This window comes from Podarcis tiliguerta (assembly GCF_965153285.1).
Source record: "Podarcis tiliguerta genome assembly, chromosome: 12".
NCBI classification, from domain to species: Eukaryota; Metazoa; Chordata; class Lepidosauria; order Squamata; family Lacertidae; genus Podarcis; species Podarcis tiliguerta.
The window spans coordinates 460,357-473,081 of record NC_139545.1 but is presented as its reverse complement, the minus strand read 5'-3'; the positions used below and the strand labels follow the sequence as shown (position 1 = coordinate 473,081).

At 40.7% G+C, this 12,725-nt stretch overlaps 1 protein-coding gene across 3 annotated transcripts in view; it reads right to left on the bottom strand.

The window, feature by feature from the left end:
* ADCY1 (adenylate cyclase 1) overlaps positions 1-12,725 on the bottom strand; it is a 182,014-nt gene that overhangs the window by 64,905 nt on the left and 104,384 nt on the right. For all 3 annotated transcript variants that reach the window (XR_014503857.1, XR_014503858.1, XM_083407024.1), the window contains exon 3: positions 3,801-3,919. Coding sequence is in view for 1 of the 3 variants with exons in the window: in XM_083407024.1 (XP_083263150.1) it covers positions 3,801-3,919 (119 nt within the window). In the remaining 2 variants the exon portion in view is untranslated. The remainder of the gene's footprint in view (positions 1-3,800; positions 3,920-12,725) is intronic.

The following is a 12,725-nucleotide window of genomic DNA, read 5'->3' as shown; positions in this document are numbered from 1 at the left end:
TCGACACAGTCAAAGGCTTTTGCATAGTCAATGAAGCAGAAGTAGATGTCTTTCTGGAACTCTCCAGCTTTCTCCATAATCCAGTGCATGTTTGCAGTTTGGTCTCTGGTTCCTCTGCCTCTTCTAAATCCAGCTTGCACTTCTGGGAGTTCTCGGTCCACATACTGCTTGAGCCTTCCTTGAAGAATTTTTAGCATAACCTTGCTAGTGTGTGAAATGAGTGCAATTGTGCGGTAGTTGGAGCATTCTTTAGCACTGCCCTTCTTTGGGATTGGGATGTAGACTGACCTTCTCCAATCCTCTGGCCACTGCTGAGTTTTCCAAACTTGCTGGCATATTGAGTGTAGCACCTTAACAGCATCATCTTTTAAAATTTTAAATAGTTCAGCTGGAATACCATCACTTCCACTGGCCTTGTTATTTGTAATGCTTTCTAAGGCCCATTTGACTTCACTCTCCAGGATGTCTGGCTCAAGGTCAGCAACCACATTACCTGGGGTGTACGAGACATCCATATCTTTCTGGTATAATTCCTCTGTGTATTCTTGCCACCTCTTCTTGATGTCTTCTGCTTCTGTTAGGTCCTTACCACTTTTGTCCTTTATTATGGTAATCTTTGAACGAAATGTTCCTTTCATATCTCCAGTTTTCTTGAACAGATCTCTGGTTCTTCCCATCCTGTTGTTTTCCTCAATTTCTTTGCATTGCTCATTTAAGAAGGCCTTCTTGTCTCTCCTTGCTATTTTTTGGAATTCTGCATTCAATTTCCTGTATCTTTCTCTATCTCCCTCGCATTTTGCTTGCCTTCTCTCCCCCGCTATTTGTATGGCCTCATTGGATAGCCACTTTGCTTTCTTGCATTTCCTTTTCATTGGGATGGTTTTCGTTGCTGCCTCCTGTATAATGTTTCGAGCCTCCATCCATAGTTCTTCAGGCACTCTGTCCAGCAAATCTAAATCCTTAAACCTGTTCCTCACTTCCACTGTGTATTCATAAGGGATTTGGTTTAGATTGTATCTTACCGGCCCAGTGGTTTTTCCTACTTTCTTCAGTTTAAGCTTGAATTTTGCTATAAGAAGCTGATGATCTGAGCCACAGTCAGCTCCAGGTCTTGTTTTTGCTGACTGTATAGAGCTTCTCCATCTTTGGCTGCAGAGAATATAATCAATCTGATTTCGATGCTGCCCATCTGGTGATGTCCATGTGTAGAGTCGTCTCTTGTGTTGTTGGAAAAGAGTGTTTGTGATGACCAGCTTGTTCTCTTGACAGAACTCTATTAGCCTTTGCCCTGCTTCGTTTTGAATTCCAAGACCAAATTTGCCAGTTGTTCCTTTTATCTCTTGATTCCCTACTTTAGCATTCCAATCCCCTATAATGAGAAGAACATCCTTCTTTGGTGTCACTTCTATAAGGTGTTGTAAGTCTTCATAGAATTGGTAAATTTCAGTTTCTTCAGCACCAGTAGTTGGTGCATAAACTTGGATTATTGTTATGTTAAAAGGTCTGCCTTGGATTCGTATCAAGATCATTCTATCATTTTTGAGATTGAATCCCAGTACAGCTTTCATCACTCTTTTGTTGACTATGATGGCCACTCCATTTCTTTTGCGGGTTTCTTGCCCACAGTAGTAGATATGATGGTCATCCGAACTGAATTCGCCCATTCCCGTCCATTTTAGTTCACTGATGCCCAGAATGTCAATATTTATTCTTGCCATCTCATTTTTGACCACATCCAACTTACCCAGGTTCATGGTTCTTACATTCCAGGTTCCTATGCAATATTTTTCTTTACAGCATTGGACTTTCCTTTCGCTTCCATGCATATCCGCAGCTGAGCGTCCTTTCGGCTTTGGCCCAGCCGCTTCATCAGCTCTGGATCTACTTGTACTTGTCCTCCGCTCTTCCCCAGTAGCATGTTGGACGCCTTCCGACCTGAGGGGCTCATCTTCCAGCGTCATAACTTTTATATGCCTGTTGTCTTTGTCCATTGAGTTTTCTTGGCAGGGATACTGGAGTGGCTTGCCGATTCCTGCTCCAGGTGGATCACATTTGGTCAAAACTCTCCACTATGACCTGTTCATCTTGGGTGCCCTGCTCGGCATAGTTCATAGCTTCTCTGAGTTCTTCAAGCCCCTTCGCCACGGCAAGGCAGTGATCCATGAAGGGGCTATTTGCAATACCAGGACTGAATTCTGGAAGATGTGAAGGGATTGTTTTCAGACTGTTTATCAGCAGGTTCAGAGTGTCTTTTCCTCCCTGTTGAGCAACTTCGGATTAAGGAGCACAGCTTTCACAGGTCATATGGACTTCAAGTTCTCTTTAGACTGATGTTTTAAACCAATTCCAAATTTGTTTTATGTGCATATACATGTGAAACTCTGACACACATATTCATGATTAGATTGAAATATATAGGCTCCTGTCTATATCTTCTTGGGCAATTATTCCGGTTCCAGTTTTCATGTCAGCTTTTAGCTCCTTGATCTTTCTCTTTTGATATGGTGCTCTGAGGCTTCCATGGTCTTTGCAGCTTTACTACTGGGAGCAGAGGTGATTATAAGAATTCTTTCCTGTATTCTTTTTGCATAAAACAAATAGATTTAAGTTCAAAGACTTTGAGAACCAAACCACAGAGAGAGTTCACTGTGAGTAAACAAAACAACAGCTGCAAATAATTCTAATTCTAACTGGGAGCTCTATGCAGCCATAAAGTAAAATTCAGCAGAACAGCCTTCATAAAACCTTAGGAAAACAAAAGAAGAAAGAAGAACTCAAATCCTGTGTACAGAGTAGATGGGTGGTTTGATACAGAAGTGGTACATATCAGGATCATTACCTATAAACAAGTTAAACAAGGGCTGTTTCAGTTGATTTGATTTTGCAGAGATAGGAATAATAATAATAATAATAATAATAATAATAATAATAATAAATTATTTATACCCCGCCCATCTGGCTGAGATTCCCCAGCCACTCTGGGCAGCTCCCAATCGAATGTTAAAAACAATACTGCATTAAATATTAAAAACTTCCCTAAACAGGGCTGCCTTAAGAAGTCTTTTAAAAATAGGAGAGCGGGCGCCACTAGAAGGCCCTCTGTTTGGTTCCCTGTAACCTCACTCCTCACAGTGAGGGAACTGCCAGAAGGCCCTCGGCGCTGGACCTCAGTGTCCGGGCTGAACGATGGGGGTGGAGATGCTCCTTTAGGTTTACAGGACCGAGGCCTGTATACTGTATATGCCTTTGTATGTGAGCAAAAACGCTACACTGATGATGCTTGGCATGGGGACAGGGTGAGTTTCTGTTCCAAATGGCATTTGGGATCCAAAACAGGGCCAGGAATATTGTAGTGGGTTTCTGGGCTACTTCCAGAGATGGTCTGTGAGGCTGGGGCTGCACTAGGGCACTGTGTTGCATGCTCTGCATGCAAAAAGCGAGGTTCATAGCTTTGAAAGAAAACTTACCGTATTTTTTGCCCCATAGGACGCACTTTTTCCCCTCCAAAAATGAAGGGGAAATCTGTGTGCGTCCTATGGGGCGAATGCAGGCTTTCGCTGAAGCTTGGAGAGTGAGAGGGGTCGGTGCACACCGACCCCTCTCGCTCTCCAGGCTTCAGGAAGCTATCAGCAAGCCTGGGGAGCCCACGGGAGTTCCCGCAGGGCTTCCTAGGCTGCAGATAGCAGCCTGCTGCCCGGAGTGCTACAGTCCCAGAAGAATCAGCTAAGACGACCCTTCACTATATGTGCATGTGAGATGTCTGTAAGACTTTACATTTTGCAAGCTTGCATCAGTCCTACCTAACATTGTCATGTCTCTGAATGTAAATTTTATGGAAAATCCTTTCAGGTGGCTTCAGGAAATCTTCCTTCATTTCCATGGCAACATTCCTGGGCAAAAGACTCATCAGAAGTCGCTCCTAAAAGTTAAACAAAAACAAAAGCATAGTTGTCAAAACTGCTATTAAGCTTGAATAGTTCATCTGATCAAATTTGTATGCAGGATAACATCGACGCAAGGAATCCCAATTAGAAAAACCTCAAGCATCTAAAATGTTGATCGTGACACCAAGGCATTTAATATTTCTCAGTTCCATCTAAAGATCTAGCTTAGTGTGAACCCCCAGTTTCCTGGAGAGAAGATTGCTTTTTTAAAGTAAGAAGTTTTAGTGATTTTTCAGTGTATAGACCCAATTACAAACAGCCCTGGAGAGAAGATTGTTACTGCTGTGCTCCTCCCTTGGTCCTGCTGCCTTGCTACCTAAGCCAGGTAGCTTAGGTTTGGCATTAGTCCATCATTTGAACTTGGGGGCATGGCTTATTTCACTCTAGACACACCATAAGCTGTAACCATGTCTTGTTCTTTGTTTATAGCTCATAGTTTGTCTGGAGCAGACCAACCACAAACCTGGAATCAGGTGACATGCTAAGCCAAACCAGAAATCTGCATGTTCAAACTGAGCCTCTAGAGCAGCCTTTCTCAATCCTGGGCTCCAAAATGCTTTTGGACTGCACTCCTAGAATAGAATCATAGAATCATAGAGTTGGAAGAGACCACAAGGGCCATCGAGTCCAACCCCCTGCCAAGCAGGAAACACCATCAGAGCACTCCTGACATATGGTTGTCAAGCCTCTGCTTAAAGACCCCCAAAGAAGGAGACTCCACCACACTCCTTGGCAGCAAATTCCACTGTCGAACAGCTCTTACTGTCAGGAAGTTCTTCCTAATGTTTAGGTGGAATCTTCTTTCTTGTAGTTTGGATCCATTGCTCCGTGTCCGCTTCTCTGGAGCAGCAGAAAACAACTTTTCTCCCTCCTCTATGTGACATCCTTTTATATATTTGAACATGGCTATCATATCACCCCTTAACCTCCTCTTCTCCAGGCTAAACATGCCCAGCTCCCTTAGCCGTTCCTCATAAGGCATCGTTTCCAGGCCTTTGACCATTTTGGTTGCCCTCCTCTGGACACGTTCCAGTTTGTCAGTGTCCTTCTTGAACTGTGGTGCCCAGAACTGGACACAGTACTCCAGGTGAGGTCTGACCAGAGCAGAATACAGTGGCACTATAATTTCCCTTGATCTAGATGCTATACTCCTATTGATGCAGCCCAGAATATCCTATCCTTCCTAGCTATCAGGATCAGTGGTCAGGAATTATGGAAGTTGTAGTCAAACATCTGTGGACCCAAGGTTGCGAAAGGTTGCTCTAGTGTCTGGTCTGATACTGTCTCTTAGGAATATGAGGTTGTGACCTTGAAATTAAAAATTATATTTTCCCTCCTGCCAGCACTGCATAATGTACTTGTAGACTTGTTTACACGTATATATGACATAACAGATGTGTGAAATCTGATACACACTAGTATCCAAAAGCTCCAACGACAAAGTGCCAAATACTCATTTTTACCAATGACATGTTGCTGTCTTTCATTGATACATGCTGTGGTAAGTATCAGAAAATTAACCCTTCTGACCTGGACATGGCGCCATGAGCACTGACTCCCCTCTCCTGTCTGCTAAGTATTTTCGGGACAGCTAAGTTATCAGACTGTGTGAACAAAGACTTTCACTACTTGGGTAAACATTTCCTTTCCTATTCCACGTTGCCCCTAATCTTGAAGAGGATTAATTATGAGCACTATGAATACCAGAATTAAGTAAGAAACAAACCCAACTGTGCAAGCAATGGCCGAGCCAAAAAAAGATGGGGAGGCGGCGGCAGGAAATGATATAAATACTAGTGCCTTACAAACCAATGCAGAAAGATCTCGCTGAGATTTAAAAAAGATATGGCTGAAGTAAAAACAGAGCTTTCAGAGCTGCATAAAAAAAGAATGAATTTGAACAACATTTGAATATTCATGAGATGGTTACACAAGCGAATCAGAGTATTGCAGATAAGCAGATCTCACTCTTGGAATCCCAAGTAAAGAGTAATTGGCATCAGATGCCCTCCTTCACAAAGAGAAGCACTTATGGAAGACTTCTTTTAAAAGCTGCTATCTCTGCTGGAAAATCAAAGCGTTGAAATCAAACAAACCAAGGAGTCTGATGGAGGTGTGGAGGAGAACTAAAAGTCTTCTGGAACATAAAACCTCCTTATGGTTATCACCAATGGAGGCTTGAGCACATAAACAAATATGCAATGCAAATGGACTATATAAAGAGAATTAAAGAGTTTTCAGGACAATGAATGTAAGTTCAGTGGGTAATGTGAACTCAGTGGGTAACTGGTTCCAATATCATAATTTAAATGAAATCTATATTTAAAAAAAGATTTTAAAAATGGATTTGCAGAACAAAGGTCAAACTTTGAAGTAGGTTTATGTGAAAATTATGAGAAATTAATTGGAAATGTAAGGGGTCATTCTATCATATGTGGTGAACCTGCAGAAAAGCAAAGACCTTTGGGGACATGATATTAATGAAATTAAGGGGGGGGAATAAAGTGACTTTTCCTAAGAGGCCAGAATCCTTCCTGCTGGGGATACTAGACAGCGAAATCCCAAAGAAAGCCTCAGCAGTATTTACTGTATGTATGTGACTGCAGTGGCAAGGATTCTCTATGCACAGAAACAGAAGGAGAAGAGAACACCCTCAAAGGGATGAAAATCTTGGAATATGCAGAGGTGGCAAAATTGACATCATTGATAAAAGATACAAATTTAGAATAAATTTAAAGAAGACTGGAATATATTAATCTATATAAAAAGTTATTTCTCTTATGTGAATACCACAGTGGGGTTTGAAGTGTAAGAAAATAACAGAACGTATTAAGAAACATGTTAGAGAGAATGAAATTAGATAAGATGGAACCTTAAAATGTGATTGTATGTAATTTGGGTTATAAACATCGATGTTGGGAGAGTGGGAAGTCACTAGTTTGGTTGAATTGGAATATAACTGTTGCGTAACAAAAGTAACTTTCTATATGGAATATATATACAGTGGTGCCCCGCAAGACGAATGCCTCGCAAGACGGAAACCCGCTAGACGAAAGGGTTTTCCGTTTTTCAATGCGCTTCGCAGGACGAATTTCCCTATGGGCTTGCTTCGCAAGACGAAAATGTCTTGCATTTTTTTTCCGCTCCCCACCCCCTTTTTCTAAGCCGCTAAGCCGCTAAACCGCTAATAGCCTTTTAGCAGCTAATCCGCTAATCCTTTAAGCCTTTAATAGCCGCTAATAGCCGCTAAACCGCTAATAGCGCTAATCCACTAATCCGCTAATAGGGTTGCTTCGCAAGACGAAAAAACCGCTAGACGAAGAGACTCGCGGAACGAATTAATTTCGTCTTGCGAGGCCCCACTGTGTGTGTGTGTGTGTGTATATATATATATATATATATATATATATGAGAGAAATAAACCAAGTCAAGATTATACTGGTAACAAGATGGAAAACTGTGACTCGTTCCAACATTATAATTGCTCAATTTCTGTGAACTAATGTAAGAGACAAGATCCTAAGTATTTTCCGTCAAATGTCTCTTTCTTCACCCTTTGTATGGGAGGACAGCAAGATATAATTTTCTCAGATTTCACCCAATAAGTTTCATTGCAAGGGGAAAAAATTCCCCAAAGCCTGGCAACTGGAAAATTTCACACTGTTTCCAGCAAAATTTTGCATAAAAATATCAGGACCAAGCTCATAAGTTTGAGGTTTCTGTTTTAAAATGCAGAAGCATATCTGAATACAGTGGTACTTTGGGTTAAGAACTTAATTCGTTCCGGAGGTCCGTTCTTAATCTGAAACTGTTCTTAACCTGAAGCGCCACTTTAGTTAATGGGGCCCCCCGCTGCCACCGCGTGATTTCTGTTCTCATCCTGAAGCAAAGTTCTTAACCCGAGGTACTATTTCTGGGTTAGCGGAGTCTGTAACCTGAAGCGTCTGTAACCTGAAGCGTATGTAATCCGAGGTACCACCGTACAATCAAATCTACAATAAGTTAAACACCCCCTGCAGAACCTGAAAACATTGACAAATCTCTTGCAGCAGTCCCCTTCTCTCTTTCCACTTTGCATCGCAAATAAGTCTCCACCATTATGGTAAATACATCCACAGACGGAAAAGAGAAAAGAAAGCAAAGAAAATAGGCAAACTCTGAAGCGCTCTTCCATTACTGCATCAACTTATCAAGACAGTCTGGGAAGAATTCCAGAACAAGCTTTGTTTAAGTATTTTCAAGGACTGGACAATATTGTATCTAAATTATTAGATAGCATACATAAAAAAAGTCCTATCTTTCTTATGCACCTGTTGGCCTACCATGCCCAGGAGAAAGGCCTCTGGTTTCTTCGGGAAGGTGTATTTAAACACTTTTTTCAGTTCATTATAAATCATCTCCCAGAAGGTCTTGATCCTTGTTATCGGGCAAATGATAGATTTTTGCTAGCTTGACTGGTGTCATGTACCACCTATATATCATTTTCATAATGTTCTCTCTTAAGGCATTAGATGCCGTGAATTTCATACCAGTGGTCCATAACCGTTCCCAGCCCGCTAGCATTATATTGTGACCAACGTCTTGTGCCCACTTAATCATTGCAGATTTCACTTCCTCATCCTGTGTATTCCATTTCAACAGCAAGTTATACATTCTTGACAAGATCTTAGTTTTGGGTTCTAACAGTTCTGTTTCCAGTTTTGATTTTTCCACCTGGAAGCCAATTTTTCTGTCCATTTTAAAAGCCTCCATTATCTGGTGATAATGAAGCCAATCATGGACTCTATTTTTTAATTTGTCAAAGCTCTGTAATTTCAATTTTTCTCCGTCTTGTTCTAAAATCTCCCAATATTTTGGCCAATTGGCCTCCATATTGAGTTTTTTTAGTGCTTTTGCTTCCATTGGGGACAACCACCTTGGAGTCTTGTTTTCAAGTAGGTCTTTGTATCTAATCCAAACATTAAACAATGCTTTCCTGACAATGTGAATTTTAAACATTCTATGCACTTTAACCTTGTCATACCATAGATATGCATGCCATCCGAACACATTATTAAATCCTTCTAAATCCAAAATGTCTGTGTTTTCAAGAAGTAGCCATTCTTTTAACCAGCAGAAAGCTGCTGCTTCATAATAAAGTTTCAGGTCTGGCAGGGCAAAGCCTCCTCTTTCCTTTGCATCCGTTAATATTTTAAATTTTATCCTTGGCTTTTTGCCCTGCCAGACAAATCTAGATATATCTTTCTGCCACTTCTTGAAACAGTCAGTTTTGTCAATGATCTGCAGTGTCTGGAATAAGAACAACATTCTTGGCAATACATTCATCTTTATCACAGCAATACGTCCCAATAGTGAGAGTTTCAAATTAGACCATATTTCTAGATCTTTCTTTATCTCCATCCAACATTTATCATAGTTATCTTTATATAGATTCCCATTTTTTGGAGTCATAGTAATTCCCAAATATTTCACTTTTTTCACCACTGTCAAACCTGTCTCATTCTGAAACCTTTCTTTCTCAATTTCTGTTAAATTCTTTGTCAAAACCTTAGTTTTTGTTTTGTTTAATTTAAAACCTGCCAATCGACCAAACTCTTGAATCAGTTCTAAAACTCTTTTCACACTAGATTCTGGCTCCTGTAGAGTCAAACCCAGATCATCTGCAAACGCTCTTAATTTATATTGTTTAGCTCCGACCTGTATCCCTCTGACCATTTGGTCCTTTCTAATCATATTCAACAACACCTCCAGGACTGATATAAAAAGCAAAGGGGAGATAGGGCAACCTTGTCGTGTTCCTTTTTCTATTCTGAACTCCTCAGTCAGAACATTGTTAACAATTAATTTGGCTTTTTGTTCAGAATAGATTGCACCTATACCATTTTCAAATTCTTGGCCTACCCCCATACCTTGGAGATTCTTCTTCATAAAACCCCAAGAAATATTATCAAAGGCTTTCTCCGCATCCACGAATATCAAAGCTGCTTTTGTATTTATCTTTTCCTGTAGAAGTTCCAAAATGTCTATTATATTCCTCACATTGTCCGATAAATGTCTTCCTGGGAGAAAGCCTGCTTGGTCCTTATGAATCTCCTCTACTAAAACTTTCATCAATCTTCTAGCCAAGATGTCTGCAAAGATTTTGTAATCCACATTAAGCAATGATATAGGCCGATAGTTCTTAAGTTGATGCTTTTCAGATTCTGTCTTTGGTATAAGGGTCACAAAAGCTTCTTTCCACGTTTCTGGTGCCCTTTTCCCCTGGAGTATATCATTACATACTTCCTTCAAGGGTTGAATTAGCCAGTCTTTCAGTGATTTGTAGTATCTTGCAGTCAACCCATCAGGAGTGCTCTGATGGTGTTTCCTGCTTGGCAGGGGGTTGGACTCGATGGCCCTTGTGGTCTCTTCCAACTCTATGATTCTATTCTATTCTATTCTAGGTCCTGGAGACTTGCCCAATTGTATATTTTGAATGGCACTCTCAACCTCTTGTTCTGTTATCCTACATTTACTTTTACATTTACATTTACGTTTACATTTACTTTCTTGAGGTATTTTCGGTAGCCCATTCACTTTCAAAAATTCCTCTATGTCTGCTTCTTTCTGTGGTTGTTGAGAATAGAGCTGTTTGAAGTATTATTTTTCATTTCTCTATTAATTCCATCACTTATTTAGTTTTGTTCTCTTTTTTATTGTTTAGCTATAATAAAGCTTTTATTTTTCCCTTAAAAAATATTTTCCTTCATTTCTTTCTTTCTTTCTTTCTTTCATTCTATTTCCTTCTTTTTTATCAATCTTGTTTTAGCTTTTTTATATATTTTATATGTTTTTTCATATATACTGTAATTATTTTGCATTAATTTAATATATAGTTGTGTTTCTTATTTTTTATTATTTTACAATTGTTATTTCAGACTTATTGGTTGATTTGGAAATAGACTATGTACATAGGTAATATTTACTGAACTTGGATTTAAATACATATGATAGATTCTTATCCACAAATATTATGACTGAATATGATCCATATCTTTAAATATGGATAATTATATTTCTTGATTTGATTAATAGATTGAAAGAAAAATGTAAATATGAAGTTTGATATACGGATGCTAAGAACTGATTGGAACAAAGAACTGGAACTTTCAAGATGACCCAGACAGTGGGAAAGTGTTTTAGCCTCGGTATCAAAGGTATCGATGGATCTTAAATTAAGACTTATACAACAGAAAATAATACTTAGAATTTACTGGACTTCTTTGTGTTTGTATAAAAAAGGAGTAGCTAAAGTAGCTCTTTGTTGCAGATGTAATAAGGTCAATGCCTATTTGAAACATGTTTTTAGAGTGTTCTATACTTACTAATATGCAGATAGGCAGATGACACAACCTTGATGGCAGAAAGTGAGGAGGAATTAAAGAACCTTTTATTGAGGGTGAAAGAGGAGAGCGCAAAATATGGTCTGAACCTCAACATCAAAGAAATGAAGATCATGGCCACTGGGCCCATCACCTCCTGGCAAATAGAAGGGGAGGAAATGGAGGCAGTGAGAGATTTTGCTTTCTTGGGCTCCATGATCATGGCAGATGGTGACAGCAGTCACGAAATTAAAAGACGCCTGCTTCTTGGGAGGAAAGCAATGACAAACCTAGACAGCATCTTAAAAAGTAGAGACATCACCTTGCCAACAAAGGTCCATATAGTAAAAGCTATGGTTTTCCCAGTAGTGATGTATGGAAGTGAGAGCTGGACCATAAAGAAGGCTGATCGCCGAAGAATTGATGCTTTTGAATTATGGTGCTGGAGGAGACTCTTGAGAGTCCCATGGAGTGCAAGAAGATCAAACCTATCCATTCTTAAGGAAATCAGCCCTGAGTGCTCACTGGAAGGACAGATCCTGAAGCTGAGACTCCAATACTTTTGCCACCTCAAGAGAAGAGAAGACTCCTTGGAAAAGACCCTGATGTTGGGAAAGATGGAGGGCACAAGGAGAACGGGACGACAGAGGACGAGATGGTTGGATAGTGTTCTCGAAGCTACCAGCATGAGTTTGACCAAACTGCGGCAGGCAGTGGAAGACAGGAGTGCCTGGCGTGCTCTGGTCCATGGGGTCACAAAGAGTCGGACTCGACTAAACGACTAAACAACAACATACTTACTAAGTTCTGGGAGAAAGTGCTGGATATTCTTTTGAATGGCTTTGCAATCTAGCAAAAAGACCTGGTGGCTCCATTTTGAAGAGCTAGAAAAACTGAAGTAATGGAATAATGATCAGACCTACTAGGGGGCCTAACAGCATCTTGCTCTCCCCGTAGAACAGTTGGGTACCATTGTGATCACACACAGTTAGGCTTTGCTTGGAAGGAGAAGGGATGAAAACAACCCTTTGTCCAGAGCAGGGATGAAAACCCTTTCTCACTAACAACAGCCCCCCCTCAACCCCCCACCCCCATGCTCAGCTTTAGCCATCCAGGTGCTGCCATGGGCTGCTGCTATTTCCTTGTGAGCAGAAGGCAGGCACCAGACCAGCCCTCTCGCCTTCTCTCTTTCTGGAGAAACCTCAGCCTCCACCCTTCCCTGCCACAGTTAATAAGACAAACTTCCCACTTTGCACTGGCTGCTCCTCACAGCCAAGGCAACTCCTTTCCAGAAATGGAGAGTGGATGGGAAGGAGGGAGAGAAGGAATCTGGGACATGACTGGAAGGCAGAAAGCAGAAGGAGAAGGATTCAGGTGGGGGGGGGAGGGAGGGCAGAGAGACAGAGAGATTTGCAGATAT